The sequence below is a fragment of the Castor canadensis genome, chromosome 18 (genome assembly GCF_047511655.1).
Source record: "Castor canadensis chromosome 18, mCasCan1.hap1v2, whole genome shotgun sequence".
NCBI classification, from domain to species: domain Eukaryota; kingdom Metazoa; phylum Chordata; class Mammalia; order Rodentia; family Castoridae; genus Castor; species Castor canadensis.
Window position 1 is genome coordinate 27,519,757 of NC_133403.1, and position 16,399 is coordinate 27,536,155.

Below are 16,399 nucleotides of genomic sequence, written 5' to 3' on the forward strand. Positions count from 1 at the left end.
TTACCTCTCCCTCCCTCAGTTCCTTCATCCTTGCAAAGTGTACCATCAAAGGCACAGTCCTGGCACCCTGTGGGTCCTGGTCCCACTTTCTTCCCCTCCCTAGAGCCAGGAAACTTTCCTTCTTGCCTCTCTGTGCTCATTTTCCTTACCTGGAAGGTTTGCAGGGAGCTGGGCACCTGCACACCTCAGCATCATTGTCCCCTCAGGCTCTTTCCCACCACACCCCCCTCCTAAGACTCAGCTGGGTGGCAGGCGCAGGCACTTACACAGTACTGCAGGAAGAGGGGCACAGATTAGCCAGGGAGCCTCAGGATGGGAGGAGGGAGCACGATATGGCCGGGGCCTCAGGTCTGCCTCCTTCCGGTGCCTTCGCCCTCAGCAACCTTCCTCCACTCAGCTACCTCTTCTTCTTCCTGCCTTTCTTCTCCAAGTTCCTCGGGCTGCTGCAGTCCTCAGTCTTTGCTGTCTCCTCTGCCTTTTTGTTCCACTCCAGGGGTGAAACCCCAGCCCACCTCCCCGTCCCCATCAGACCAGGATCAGTGCCACTTCCCCTGCTTAGCCCCTCCCAGAACTTCAGGACTCCCTGCCCTGATAGTCTAAGAAAACAGGTGTTCATTGCTGCTGTACTCTGGTTCATGCTAAACTCTGGGGATACCGTGGATACCAAATGGTTCCTACCTTATGGGCCTGAAACTCTAGAGACAAGGGACGAGAGAAAATAAGCAAAAGAATAATAAAGGAGGCCGGGAGAAGTGGTACATGCTTATAATCCCAGCTACTCAGGAGGTGGAAATCTGGAGGATGGTGGTCTGAGGCCAGTCCAGACAAAACATTAGTAAGGACCGGCATCAACTAATAAGCTGGACATGTTTTGTTTGTTTTTTTTTTCCAAGTTTATAATCTCAGCTACTTGAGAGGTATAGGTTTGAGGACTGGGGTCTGAGGTTGGCCTCAGGCAAAAAAACGTGAGACCCTATCCAAAAAACAGCTAAAGCAAGAAAGGGCTGGAGGTGTGGCTCAAGTGGTAGAGCAAGCATGACGTCCTGCGTTCAAACCCCAGTTCTGCAAAAAAATAACTAAGTCATTATCAAAGTTTAATCATGGAGGGGAGACACACGCAGCTCTGAGATAAGCATGGAGCTGGAACAGGAAGTTTTTTCAGAGGAAGTGCCATTTAAGATGACACCTGAAGGGCTGGGATGGTGGCTCCGTAGTAGAGTTCTTGCTAGCATACGCCATGCCCTGGGTTCCATCTCCAGCAAATACATAAAAAAGCATGGCAAATGGAGGTAATGGCCCAGGCAAAGGCTGGAGCACAGAAGCCGTCTGCTTCTCTTCCAGACTGGAGTTTTCTGAGTTTTACTCTTTTTTATTTATTTATTTATTTTTATGGTACTGGGATTTGAACTCAGGGTTTACACCTTGAGCCACTCCACCAACCCTTTTTTGTAATGGGCATTTTCAAAATAGCGTCTCATGAACTATTTGACTGGGCTGGCTTTGAACCGTGAGCCTCCTGATCTCCGCCTCCTGAGTAGCTAGGATTACAGGCGTGAGCCAAAAAGTTTCACTCTTTTTTTTTTTTTTAATCTTCCGGTGCCTTGCAAACTGGCATCCAATAGATGCCTGTTGGAATACATTGATCCCAGAGGGAGGGACCTGAGGGAAACCAGCTCCCTGAAGTCCTTCCCCCTGGATTGGAGCCGCACAGCACGCCCAAACTTGTCCCCAGATTTACGCAGCTTTCCTTGGTCCTGTGATCAGGAGGTTGGGATTTGAAAGATTCGTGCCAGGGTTTCCATGAGATCAGGCAAAGCCGTGTGGAACCAGGAGGCTGGGCACCTCCTTCCACCCTCTGCAGGCAGGGGAGGGACTGGGAGAGTCAGAGCAGGTGACAGCTGGTGCTGGAGCCCTCCAGTCCCACTGGATCTGGGATTCTCAGAGAAACTGCCACCTGCCATGCAGTTTGCTGTTTACTGAGGGCTCACTCTGTGCCAGGCACAACTCAGACCTCTCACAGAGACCTACTAAGATCCCCTTATATAAGGCAAGTGAGGCTCAGAGGGGTGGGGCATGGAATCTGACGCCTGGATCTGTGTGACATCAAAATGCTCGCTCTTTCCTGGCCTCACTGGTGGGGTGGGGTGGGGTGGGGTAGGGATCGGGGGTAGGGGGGGCGCAAGAGCAGAATGCAGGATCTTGGACTGTGTTCCCAAAGAGCCAGGGACCTCTGGGACAGAAAGGACAGGCTTGGAGAGCCTGACTCAGACCTCACCCCTATTTACTGGGCCACTCCTGAGCCTCTCTGTCCTACATACACTCCACGGACAGACTTCAGCAAGGTTTGGCTTATTCTGCTTCCCAAGGTAGGCAGTCCCAGGCAGGTCTTCACGTCTGTGCCCACAGAACCTCACACAGGCCTGGCACACAGTTAGGTACTTGGTAAACTTTGATGGAATAAATGGATGGATGGATGGCTTCCCAATCTGGGTTCTGAGATTCTGATTCTGCGGCCATGGAGCCCATCAGTGTGAACTCCAATTGAGTGTATAGATTTTTTTTGGTGGTACTTTGGTTTTGCACTCTAGGCAGATGCTTCACCACTTGAGCCAAGGCCTCCAGCCCTTTTTGCTCTGGTTATTTTGGGGATAGGGTCTCTCTTTTCCCCCAAGCTGGCATGGATCCCACACGGTCCTCCTATGTTAAACTTCCTGCAGTCGCTGGGAGGGACAGATATGTGCCACCACGCCCAGCTTTTTTCAGCTGAGATGTGGTTCTACATCTTGAACCACGGTCCTCCCAGTCTCAGCCTCCCAAGTAGCTAGGATTACAGGCGTGAGTCACCAGCACCAGCTTAGGGTTGTTTTTTTTTTTTTCAACATTTTTAAAAAACATTTTTATTAGCATATATGGTTGTACAGGGGTTTCATCGTGACATATCCATATATGCTTACAATGCACCTTGGCTAGCTTGATCCTCACCATCTTTCTCTCTCATCCCCCCTCTCCCCTACTTTGAATGATTTTGACAGGTTTCAATGTTCACTCTTCATACAACTACATAAAGTACATTGACCACATTCACCTTCCCTTACCCTCGCCGTTCCCCTTCCCCCTTCCCCAGTACCCACCCTCTAACAGGACCAGTTTCACATTTCTGACCTTAATTATTTAAGTGTATATTCACCATTCAAAGGAGTTTAGCCATGGCATTTCGCCTGTGGACATATTGTAGTTTAATCAGATTAACTCCTCTGTTACTTGTCCTTAATGTCCCCCCATCCCCTGTTACTCAACAGGGTCTCACTCTGTAACTGTCCTTGAACTCTCAGGCCTCCTGAGTGCTGGGATTACGAGCGTGCACCACCACACACAACTTTGATGTGCAGATTTTGTTTTTAAAGGGTTTGGACCCGTGAAACAAAAACATTTGAAAACCACCGTTTTAAGTAAATGAAGTTGTGAGGCTGGAAGTGTGTAGAGTTGTTCACACTGCGTGGTCATTCTTAATTTGCTCCAGTGCACACTTGGTGCCAGTCGTGCGGCACAGGCACCCCACAGTAAGGTGGGTGTGGTAAGCAGGGCCAGCGTGAAGGGCCCCATGACGCCTGCTCGCTGTGAGCACACGCACGTGCATGTACACGGAGGAATACTGGGAAATGTGCACAGCAAAAGAAATGCACGGGCCCACACCCGGCCTCCCTTCCTCCTCAGGCTGGCAGGGATTTGGAATGTGTAATAACAGCCTTTAGGGCAAATTAGAACAGGGAGTGAACTCTCTCCCTGGCCACAGAGAGCAGGGTTGTGTCTTCGGGGAAAGGCCACAGGGCAGCGTGTGCCTGTGTGTACAAGCATTCTTGGTGGGGGGGCAGGAGTGGAAGGAGCCCGGGTTAGGAGTTCAGAGACTTTTTCAAGGCCATTTGTTCCCTGGCTGGCCAAGTTTTCTCAGCTGTAAAATGGTAGCAACAGCTCAGCTTTGTTCTTGGGGTACCTTGGGGGGGTTTCCTTTCCTTTTTTTTTTATTTTGGTGGGACCAGCGTTTGAATTCAGGGCTTCTCGCTTGCAAAGCAGGTGCTCTACTGCTTGAGCCATGCCTCCAGCCCATTTTACTGTGGTTATTTTGGAGATGGGGTCTTGTGAACTATTTGCCCAGTCTGGGCTTGAACCCTGATCTTCCAGATCTCAGCCTCCCAAATAGGCAGGGTTACAGCTGTGAGGCACTGCACACGGCTACCTGGGTGGGGTGGGGTGGTGGGCATGTCAGGTTACTGTCGCCTGGGGGGCGGTGTAGGTGCTCACGGAGCCCTTGACCTGCCCTGTTTCACAAAAGCCCTGCCAGGCAGTTTCTGTTGCTGCACAGGTGAGACACTCTGAGGCTCAGCGAGATTCGAATGACTGATAGAAATATTACATGCCCCAGGCCTGTGTGAAGCTTGAATGACAGGCCCTGAGGCCTCCACGTGGTCCCTGACACTCAGGCCGTGCCCAGGAAACTGAGAAATTGAGTAGTCTGGGCTCCATGTAGCAGACTGCTCCTTATTTGAATCCTGGCTTTGTCACTGACCTGCTGTGTGACTCCAGAAAACTCACCTCACCTCTCTGAGCTTCAGTTGCCTCATCTGTAAGATAGACATTATAGCAGTGTCTTCCTCCAAGGTGGGGTTTCTCAACCTCAGCTCTATTGATATTTTGGGTTGTGTCTTTGGGGTGTGGGGCTGTCCTGTGCATGGCAGGATGTTTTGTGGCATTCCTGGCCTTCATCCATTGGACGCCAGTGGCTCTTCCTGAATACAGCATGATAACCAAATGTGCCACCAGATATTGATGAATGTCCCTGGTCCAGAGTGGCGGGAGGATTGAGGGAGAGCACTCATGAATGAGTTGCATAATGATTTAGTTCTTAAGTATCACTTCATTGTAATTAGAATGCTAATCATGTAAGAGACCGAGAGAATTTGAACCAGGGAAGGCTGACTTCAGGCCTCCTGCTGTGGGGCCTTCAGAAGCCTGGGATGCCATCTGCGTTCAGGTTCCTTAGGAGAGAGGGCTCAGGGACCATGGGGTGTTGGGAGGCGTTTCCTAATGGGGACCTGGGGAGTCCATTCAGCCCCAGCAGTTACCATGGTAAGGGGTGCAGTACATAGGAGTGTTGAGAGCAGAGGACACTGCTTCTCCCTGATCTTGGGGTCCCCGATGAGGCAGGTAGGGCGTGCCTGGGTTGGGAGAGTAATCTGGTCCCTCAGTGCCTGGCCCCTGGAGGTACCCTTCCTTGTCTTTGATATGTTCCCCCACCCCCATTCCTGGACCGCCTAGACCAAAGCCACGTGGTGCCTGGGTATCCAGGTCCCCCTCTCCCGCCTGACAGCTGGACAGGGCCTAAGGTCTCAGGTGTCCTATAGGGCTCTGCACTGAGTGGGGCCTCACATACCTGAGGATCTAGGAGGAGGTGTGGTCACCCGGTCTTCTAGGTGAAAAACCAGGGCCCAGAGAGAGGGGTAGGGCTCTGCCTCTTCTTATTGCTACTGCCGCAACCCTGTGAAGAAGCTACTGCAACTATACGCATTTTGTCATAGGCTTGGGAGCTCAAGTGACTTGCCCAAGGCCACACTGCATGTGAATGGCAGAGTTGGGATGAGGATCCAGGCCTGAGAAGCTCCAAAGTTGCAAGCTTTTCCTCCCTGTTGGTGTCTAGAAGAGAGCCAGTCAGTCCCCAGGAGGCACTCTGAACCTCTGTGTGTCCTGCCATGCTCTCAAAATGTCCCCACCTGATCCAAGATTTTCCTCCTGGAAGCTACAGAAAAAATAAGGTTGAAACCAGTTTGCTCCTTACATATGGTGGGTGGGGAGAAGGAGACAGGTGAGAGAGGCTTTCTGGACCTGTCCCTGCTTCCAGGGTGGCATGGAAAGAGTTCCACCCTCAGAGCCCTGCCACACCCTGCTCCTGGCCAAGCACAAGTTGAGCCTGAGAGTCAGAAAGACTTCTCTCCCCAAGCCATTTGTCTGCCCCTCCTGGGAGCCTCAGTTTCCCCATCTGAGAAATGGGAGCAAATGATGCCTTTGTCTTATTCCTGTGGGGACCCTGAAGCAGATGCCATGCGTTTCCTAGCTGGGGGTCACAGCTGGGAGCTGGCCAGCACCACAGAGAGAGGCATGGAGCAGACAGTGAGGGTAGATGGGTCAGGGGGCTTCCTGGGGAGGGGGCAGTTGAGCTGGAAACACGGGTGGGCAGGGGTAAAACAGGTGGAGAGGGGATGAGTCAGCTCTTGGCACTGGGGAGTAGAGACAGTGCACTGGGGATGTCAACCAAAGCCTTGGTCTGGTTCTGTAAGATTGGGTCACAAATGCAATGCTGGTGCTAGAGGGAGGCACAGAAGGCCACTGGCCCATGCAGGAGGGTCATGTGGATTTTCTGAGCACCTTCTGGGGAAAGCACATGGCTGGGTCAGGCAGACACTGCACTGGGCACTAATGTCTTTGTTAGTCTCGTCTCCCTGTAATGCCTAGATACCCCCATTTACAGACAGTTAAACTGAGGCTGTGAAATGTCGACTTGCTGTTTCATGTCATGCAGTGACTAAACATGGAGCCTCTCTTTGAACCCTAGGGCTTGGAAGCTGCCTCAGTGGATCAGTACCCAGGTTCTGGGTTCAAGGTCCAAGAATGATACTGAGGTCCATCCTCCTCCAGCCAGTAGGTTCACAGTGTCTCCAGGTTCCTGAAAGAGGCCCCTGTTGCTGCTCCCGCCTGGGGCTGGCTGAGGCTGACCACATCTGGGAGTGGCCATCCCAGCCCCTGTCATTACAACAGTGGCTTTGAAGTTGTTGGCAGCAGTGCTCCCAGTTTGCCCACGTGGGAGGGGGGCTTCCTGGAGTCCCCATCACTGGCCATGACCCCCCCTTGTTCCCCTGTAGGCTGAGCAGCGCAGACAGATCTGGGGCCAGCATGACGGAACCTGGTGATGGCCCCCGCGCCGGGCCCGGGGAGGTGGCTGAGATCCCCGGGGACGAGAGCGGTACCTCCAGCGGGGAGGCCTTCCCACTCTCCTCGCTGGCCAACCTGTTTGAGGGGGAGGAAGGCTCCCCTTCGCCCTCGCTGGCTGATGCTGGTCGCCCTGCTGGCCCAGGTGATGGGCGACCAAACCTCCGCATGAAGTTCCAGGGCGCCTTCCGCAAGGGGGTGCCCAACCCGATGGACCTGCTGGAGTCCACCCTCTATGAGTCCTCAGTGGTGCCCGGGCCCAAGAAAGCACCCATGGACTCGCTCTTTGACTACGGCACCTATCGTCACCACCCTAGTGACAACAAGCGTTGGAGGAGGAAGGTCATAGAGTGAGTATTGCCATCGGCCTGGTCAATGGTCTCCTCCTCTCTACTGAATCCATCCATCTGTCCATCCATCCATCTACTCCTTTATACAGCTATTTACGCATCCATATCTTCATTCATCAGCTTTTTCCTCCACCTAGCCATCCACCTACCCATCTACCCACTTGTCTGTCTATCTATCCATCCACCCATATGGGCAACCCTCCATTTGTTATTAGCATCTGTTTATTTAGTCATCTGCTTATCTAATCCATCCATCCATTCGTATCTATGTAGCCACCATCCAGATACCATCTTTCCACTTGTCTATCCTCTTGCCCAGTTCATTCATCCATCAGCCACTCATTTAAATATGCATCTACTCATCTGTCCATCTGTCATCTATCTGTCCAGCCATCTGTCTGCACTTACAACCAACCTTCCACCTGCCATTTGCTTATCCAAATGGCTGAACATTTGGGTAAATTCATAGTCTGCCCATTGTCCCATTCTTCCAGCCATTTAGTGCTCAACTATTCAGAAATCCTTCATTCATTACATTGCTGACGCTTAGACACCTGCCTGCCTTCTTCCCTTCCTTCTTTATTCCTTCTCTCCCTCCCTTTTCCCTTTCTCTCTTTCTTCTGACCACCAATTCATTCATCTAGATCTCTGACTATCCATTTAGTCACTGACTCATTCATTCACTCACTCACTCATTCATTCATGCACTCATCCTTCCATCCCTTTCCTGATCCATCCATCCATCTGTTCATTCATCTATCTTTTCCTCTAGTAGAAACCCCAATGGTGCCTCCCTTCCATCCCTTTCATTAATTAAAGCCTTCGAGGCATTAATCCTTTCTCTTCCGTGAAGGTGGCCCGGCTAAAAGAGGAGAGTGGAGGGAAGCCCAGCAAGGTGATTGTGCATGGCCCTTTGTGATGCATTCTCTGCCAGCCCCAGCTGGGGACAGGGGCCCTCAGCACCGCAGACCACCCTACCCAAACACTGCACTACCCTGTGGGCTCTGCCAAGCTGAGTCCTGCGACCCAGACTCAGGCATTTGTCCACATCTGCACACTGTTCGTGTGGCCTTCTGCAAGCCCGGTGCCTGTCACCTGCAGATCCTCTGCCTGTGAGGTCCAGCTCTCCTTCCTGGTCCTTCAGGGGGTCCAGGCACTTCCTCAGGCTTTGACAATGTAGAGGAGAGGCTGGGGCCTCCATGCTGGTGTGTGCTCCATGCTGGGCTCCTGCAGTTCTGCTGTCCCTAATGTGCCTAGAGCTCACTTAGATTTGGACACTAGCTTCTGTCCTGATCACTCCACCAAAGCCCCTCTTGGTGACCCCCATGTATGTCACAGAGCACGCCCTGAATCCCCCAGACTTGCTCATGGCAGACTCACTTACACTTAGGTGGCCCATTCTGCTGAGTCGTTGTGTGGCTGGGCAGCTGTCCCTTTATTCACTCACCGAGTCACAGGTATTTCTTGAGCGCCTACTACATGCCAGGCCAGGGGTTGGCACTGGGCCTCCTGGGGTAAACCCGACCAGATTACACCTGGTAGGTAATCGAGGTAACACCTTGGGCTGAGGGGGACAGGCAGTTAGTGGATACATGAGCTCATGAATAGATGACTCAAGTGGGAGAGGTGCTGAGGTCAGAGAGGGGCGTGGTAACAGGAGAGGTAGTCCAGGATGGCTTCTTGGAGGAGTTGGCATTTATAACATTTAGGCCTAAAGCCAAGGGGTGAGAAGGCGCAGCACACAAGAGGTAGGTGTCCCAGGTGTAAGGACTGGGGAGGTGTCCAAGGATCAGGGACTCACAGTCAACCACAGCTGCAACTTGACCAAAGGAGGAAACAGGTACAGGACAACAGAGAGCTCCAGTGTGGTCACCCTTTGGCCCTGGCCTCACTACAGCTCTGCCAGGTCTCACCCTTTGTTTCCTTCCTCTTTCCTCTTCTCCCTCCCAGACTCTCTGCCTCCATCTTTCTCTTTCTCTCCATCCTCTTAAATAACAAATTCTGATTACATCCCTTATGTGCAGGACCCTGGGCTAGTTGAAAACAGGATAGAGAGAAGGATCCTTGCCCTCAAGGTGCTCCAGGCAAGCTCTCTGTCTCCCACATCTTCGAATCCAATTAATGTTTGTTGAATGACTTAATAAGTGTCTCCAACTCCTCCTCTTACTTTCTCTCTCCATCTCTTTTCCTCCCTCAACCCTCTCTGGGACATGTACTTCCTCCACTGATTTCTAGCTCAGCAGTTCTCACATGCACATCCAAGCGTCAGACACACAGTAGGCACTCAGCAATGATGGTAATCTCAGATAACATCTATTGTGTGTTTACTGTGTGGTGGACCCTAGGCTAAACTCCTATGAACATGGCCTCATTGGTCTCAAATGCTTGCCTAATGAAGAAACTACTGAGTGAGTGATGGGATGTGTGAATTGAGTATTTAGTAAGTGCTCTATAATTGACAACTGGATGACTGGGTAGACGGTGGGGTGAGGGGGTAAATGGATGGGGGGTGAGGGGTTGGGTGAGTGAATTGATGGAGTGGGTGGATGGGTAGGTGATTGGGTGGGTAGATGGGTGAGTGGATGGACGGATGGATGGGAGGAGTGGATGGATGGAGGGGTGGATGGATGAATGGATGAGATGATGGATGGGTGGATGGATGAATGGATGGATGGACATATGATTAGATGGACAAATGGGTGGGTGATATGGGGGGAAGGGTGAATGAGTGGGTGAGTGGATGGACGGGTGGATGGGTGGAGGGGTAGATGGGTGGGTGAGTGGGTGGGTGAATGGATGAGATGGTGGGTAGGTGGATGGATGAATGGATGGATGGAGGGGTGAATGGGTGGATGGATGGGTGGGTGAGTGGATGGATTGTGGGGCGGGAGTAGGTGGATGAACAGATGGATGGATGAGGTGGGTGGAGGGGTGAATGGGTGGGTAAGTGAGTGGGTGAATGGATAGATGGGTGGATGGATGAAGGGCTGGATAGGTCGGTGGATGGATGGACAGATGGATGGATGGGTTGGTGGATGTAAGCTTGTGTGTTTATTTCCTTCTGGGTCTGTTTCCACCCAGCACATAGTAGGTACCAGCTTATGGGTTGTGGGATAAGACGCTCCTTGGTGTTTCCAGCTGTCCCTCCCTCCTCAGTCTGCTCCTTTCCTAGGGATTCAGCTACCCACCCACCCCCTAGCCTCTGGCTTCCTAAGGCCAGGTATGGTGACACAGACAGGGGATGAGTCCCCCTCATCACCCTCTCCCCCACTCCAGGAAGCAGCCTCAGAGCCCCAAGGCTCCTGCACCTCAGCCACCCCCCATCCTTAAGGTCTTCAACCGGCCCATCCTCTTTGACGTCGTGTCCCGGGGCTCTACTGCGGACCTGGACGGGCTGCTCCCCTTCTTGCTGACCCACAAGAAGCGCCTGACTGATGAGGAATTCCGGGGTGAGCCATCCAGGCAGGCTAGCTGAGGGGCCTTCCAGGGGTGGGGGGGAGGCCTGGCATCTTCCCTTAGGTCAGTGGACTGCAGAAGAGCATGAGATGGGTATTCTGGTCCTGTGTGTCCTTTGCCATACTACTTAACCTCTCTGAGCCTCAGTTTCCCTATGGAAAGGTTGGCAGGCAGAGTCTTTCCACATGACTCAAATCTCACTTCTACATTTTAAGAGGTATGTGACTTTTCTGAGCCTCAATTTTCTCATGTGTAAACTGGAGAATAATAATAAAAGCACAGCTTGAGGAGAGATCATTCCAGAAAAGTGCCGAGCCCAGGCACTGGGGGTTGATGGGGTGAGGGTGGGTATTGGAGGGGTGCTCAGGACATCTGATGGGATTCCTGCTTCCACTCCCACCTGAGTCCTGAGCACCCTGGTTTTGGGCTGTCCCCCTCAGCCTGAACCACCCCCATCACCCCAGCTCCCCTTCAGCTGAGAGAATTTGGCCTCCAGGCCCTGTCCATGGCTCCCCCCACCCCCACCCCGCTCCCCAGGACACCACCTCCCTCTGCTGCCCAGCCAGCTGCCCACCATACGCTGGGCACCAGGTCAGATGTAATTAATTGGCCATAAGGACCACAGATCAGCATAAAATGTCAAAACTGTGGCCCCTGCTACAAAGCAGGGCCTGTCTCAGGAAGGTGTTTGGTCCATGGCACACCTCTAAGGCGACTTTGGGAGGTCACGGAGGAAGGCCCTTTGTTGAGACTTCTAGTACTTTAAGTAAATTAAGTGTCCCAAACAGGATGACTGAGTCCGTGGTTCATTTTCCACTTAGACATTCTTTTAACTTTTTTTCTTTTGCTGTACTGGAGTTTGAATTCAGGGCATTCACCTTGAGCCACATCAGTCTTTTTTTGTGATGGGTTTTTTTCGAGATAGGGTCTCACAAACTGCCAGGCTGGCTTTGAACCGTGATCCTCCTGATCTCTCACGATGCCTCCTGAGTAGCTAGGATTACAGGCATAAGCCACCAGCTCCTGGCTTAAAATTTTTTTACTTTTAATTACATTTTTTTCTTTTAAAAAATCTAATTCTTTTTAAAATCAATCTGATGCTTAACATGAAAACAATATACTACAGACTCTTTGTGTCCATTACTACAGAATTACTTGATTTACTTAAAAAGTATTTATTCATGTGCCCTAATGGACAAGGTAGCCTCATTTAGGGGCACGAGTTTGAAATTGTGGGAGCTCCAGGGCTTTCCCTGCCCTCAGAGTGCCTCAGTGATGGAGGAAGTAATACCCTGGCCAAAGACTCCCCCCTTCCGCGGCGCATTCTACCAGGAAAAGGGGGGAAACTGAGGCAGAGCAGATCCTGTGCAATGCACACCGAGTCATCGCAGTGCCCAGCCTGGCTCTGAGTTCAGGGCTGAGTGGGGGGCTCTCAGCCCAGTCGCGGAGCCCCCAGACAGGTGTGTGACTGTGGCAGGAGACTCAGCTAGGCCTGGAGCGGCCCCTGAGATTGGAGGATGTGTGTCGAGGGGGATTTTCCCAGGATCCATGGTGCTAATTAAGCCGAGGCCCCCTCTAAGGTCTTGGAGCGATTTTATATTTGTAATTGTGTGCTCGTTTTTGTAAACAGGGCCCCCAAATTGCGCAAGCCTCAGGCTCCACAAAACCTGGATCCGCCCCTGCGTGTTTTTCTGGCTAGAGGCAGATGAGCTCATCTAATTTTGGGGGGCGCCTGGGACCCCCCACCCTGTGCAGTTTCACAACCTCCTGTTTGGCAATGGGCAAGTTGGGGCCCTTGGCGCTGGCAAGCCTCCGCGGCAAAGCCACTTCGCCACCTGGTGGTCGGCCCTGGAACTGCATTCCACTCCATCTCCCGGAAGTCGCGGCTCCTGGGGTCTTAACCCAGAACCCAGCCCAAACACGGCGTGTAGTTCCACTTTGGGACAGCTGTGATTTGGGATGACCTGGGGTGTCCAGCTCACCCCTCGGATGCTTATTCATTCAGCATTGTCTATGGTATCAGACACTGATACACAGAGGTGAACAACGAGGTAGAAAGGACCCTGACCTCACATTTCTCTACCACCGTGCCAAGTGTCTATTGGTTGAGATGGGTTTCTCCTCCAGAGTAACCAGGATTATAGATGTGGGAGCCAGTGCATCCCGCTAAAGCTATTTCAACCACAGAAAGGAGCCCGTGGTTACAAACTGAAGGGGTATCAACAAGAGGCTGTGTTGAAGGATCCGAGCTAGTTGGTGTACATCCCAGATGAGGTAACATTTGAGCTGAGTCTGAGCGAGTTGCATTAACCAGGTGAGAAGAGGAGGGAGGCTATTTCAGCTTGGGGAGGGGGTGATAAGCAGCATGTGCAAAGGCCCTGTGACCACTTTGATCAGTGGTTACCTCTGAGGTGACCCTCTGCAGCTGCTATGTGGAATGTGGATGAAAGAAGGCCAGAGAGAGGCTGAGGGTAACCATGGAGGTGCCTTGGGCATGTGAGAGAGCGTGGAGGTGGACAGCTGTCAGGGACTGGAGAAATAAGAGGTAAAATAAGGTATGGTAGACGGTGGGCATAGGGGAACAGAGAAGGCAAGGATAGCACTAAGGTTTATGGTTGGATGGGGACTCTGTCCTCTGAGAAGGTGACATATAAAGCTGGGAGTGTGATTGGGAGAGAAAGATGGTGGGGTCAGTGTGGAAAGCCAGGAGTTGTCCCACAGCAGACAGCACTGATAAAATAGACAATGCCACCTGGACGCCAGAGCTGTGGGGTGAAGAGGGGGAGGGAGAGGAGGTTGCATATGCACAGAGTCCCTGGGTCCTTGGCCAGCCTGCAGAGCAGTCCCTACCTTACACGCATGGGAAACTGGAGTCCTTTATTCACCAGGTGTCGCCCCAGGGCAGGCACCACAGACAGCTGGAAGCCGCTGGGAGCAAGGCTGTCCAAATAGCTTCACTCCTGAGGGTTGGGGCTGGAAGTCAGGTCCCCATCCGGCTCCCGAGTTCTCCTGCTGGTTCTTGGCATCTCGGGAGATGGTCCTTACGGTCCCTCCCCTGGGACAATAATTGCAGCAGTAATATTTATCCAGGGCTCCTGCCTGTGTGGTGCCGGGCTAACCAACCGTGATCGGTTCACTGACCTCCCTTCATAGCTTCAATTTACTAGAGAAGAAACTGAGCCAAGCAAGGGGTGCTTGGCTGTCAGGCACATAGTCAGGACTTGAACCTCAAGTGCCTGGCTGCAGAGCTGGTGCCTCACCCACGCCTGTCTCCCTACCTGGTGCCACTCCTGCACTCCCCATGGGATTTTTTGCCCCAGGCTTGATTCATAGGACAGTTTTCTTTTTCATCACTCAGTTTTTTTTGAAATAGAAGTCACCTCCTCCTGTAACCCTAAAAATAATTACGAAGGAAACAGCATTGCAAAAGGCCATTGGCAAGTGTGAATGAGACTTTAAGGACTCACCAGTGCCTCAGAGTGTGATTTTGTGACAGTGGATGGAGCCCCCCATATTATTTCTGAGTAATGAGAGCCCAAGACTTGCTCCTGCCTCTCATAAGATAATTTCATGTCCTCTGTGCATTTGGTTCAAACTTTGGGGAACACTGTACCCTTCTGCTTCTGTCTAGGGGCACTACTGTGTCCCAAAAGGTGGGCAGATGCTGCCTGGGTGTCTTGCTTTCAGAGGCCCATAGTCCTCTTTAGCATCTACTAAAAGCATGGAGAAGTCCTGCAGTAAAGAAGTGTGCTTCACTTTGTCCCCTGCCTCCTTCCTTTGGTTCTGATGATCAAACCTAAGGCCTCATACATGCTAGGCAAGCACTCCATCACTGAGCCACCCCCAGCCCAATTGACTGTTTAACTCTACATTCCCATTTATTTCACTACAAAGCCCTTTGAAAAATTCCCCCAACTGCCCAGCATGGTGGGGCACAGCTGTAATTCCAGCACTCAGGAGATGAGGCTGGAAGATTTCAAGTTTCAGACCAGTCTGGGTTACATAGTAAGACCATCTTTCAAAGCAAAATCCTCCAAATATGATTTTTTTTTTTTTTGGCGGTACTGGGGTTTGAACTCAGGTCCTCACATTTGCTATGCAGGTGCTCTGCCACTTGAGCCACTCTGCCAGCCCCTTTGTGCATTGGGTATTTTCAAGATAGGGTCTCAAGAATGATTTCCTGAGCTGGCTTCAAACCATCTTGGTCTGTGCCTCCTGAGTAGCTAGGATTATAAGGTGTGAGCCGCTGGCACCCAGATGCAAATAGAATTAAGTAAATACGAATTTATAGCTGTGACTTCCCACATTGCAAAGCAAATAGACTTCCATGAGTCTATTTGGCTCCCTTAGCATCAGGAGAGGCAGACAGAGTGGCCCTGCATCCCAGCAGATAGGCAGGGGAACCAGCTCAGAGATGAGTGTGGCGGTCAGGCTGGGATCCCCTGGGATCCTCTGCTCCCGGCTTAGTGTTCCCTGCCCTTTGCCGAGCAGTTCAAGACTAGGGGCTGAGCCCCTCCTCTTCCTGTCCATCTTTCCCAGAACCATCCACTGGCAAGACCTGCCTGCCCAAGGCCCTGCTGAACCTGAGCAATGGCCGCAACGACACTGTCCCCATGCTGCTGGACATCGCCGAGCGCACGGGCAACATGCGAGAGTTCATCAACTCGCCCTTCCGCGACATCTACTACCGAGGTGTGCCCAGCTGGTATCTGCTGGTGGGTGGATGAGTGGATGGGTGGGTGGGTGGGTGGAATGATGAGGATCTCTTCTTCCACTTTGATTTCTGTATTTCCATGATTCCCAGCCTCTGAGACCCTAATGATTCCTGAGGTGGGATGCTGGACACTCGGAGGCTCTGACAATGAGTCAGAGCCAGCAGCTAACATTCAGTCTGTGAATTTCATATCCCAAGTTCAAAATCCCTTGAGGCCAGAATGCTCTCATTTCCTCTAGGATCATAGGAGCATGCACTTCTGAAATGTTCTCGCCTTTGGGATTCCACAAGTTCATTATGTTTTAAACTTGACATTCTGCTTCAGCAATGCAGCAGCCCTAGGGCTGCAAATTCTGCATCCTGGAGACCAGCTGAAGACTGGGTCCCAGCTTCCTGTGTTGCTGGCTGAGGTTCAGCCCTGGTGGTCCTCACCCTGATTTCCACATTCTGCATCTTATTGTGTACCCCCAAGCAAGCCTGGTGGGGTCCCTGCCCTACCGCAGCCCTGAATGACTGTCCCCTTCCTCCGCAGGCCAGACTGCTCTGCACATTGCTATTGAGCGTCGCTGCAAGCACTATGTGGAGCTGCTGGTGGCTCTGGGAGCAGACGTGCACGCCCAGGCCCGCGGGCGCTTCTTCCAGCCCAAGGACGAGGGCGGTTACTTCTATTTTGGTGAGGAGGGGCCTGCTGGGGGCTGGGGGTCCACAAGAACAGCTTAGGGGTGGGAGACACGGGGTACAGGCTCCTGTCTGCAGCCTTGGCCTCTCCTCAAATGCTCCGAGCCCGACTTGTCCCAGGCCCAGACCCACCCTGCATGGGGTCCTATTCACACAGCCGAGCCTCTGAGGAGCTTGGAGTCAGGACCTGGGTTCAGATCTTCAGCCCTGCAACTTCCCAGCC

The 16,399-nt window shown here is 52.2% G+C and overlaps 1 protein-coding gene across 4 annotated transcripts in view; it reads left to right on the forward strand.

Annotated features, from left to right (window-relative positions):
• Positions 1-16,399, forward strand: part of Trpv4 (transient receptor potential cation channel subfamily V member 4) — a 41,942-nt gene that overhangs the window by 8,707 nt on the left and 16,836 nt on the right. For 3 of the 4 annotated variants that reach the window (XM_074061388.1, XM_020166305.2, XM_074061389.1), the window contains exons 2-5: positions 6,912-7,328; positions 10,605-10,777; positions 15,324-15,476; positions 16,031-16,171. In XM_074061388.1, the coding sequence (XP_073917489.1) occupies positions 6,943-7,328; positions 10,605-10,777; positions 15,324-15,476; positions 16,031-16,171 (853 nt within the window). In that variant the 5' untranslated portion in view covers positions 6,912-6,942. Of the gene's footprint in view, positions 1-5,573; positions 5,808-6,911; positions 7,329-10,604; positions 10,778-15,323; positions 15,477-16,030; positions 16,172-16,399 lie in introns of all 4 variants that reach the window. The other variant, XM_074061387.1, reaches the window with a different exon arrangement.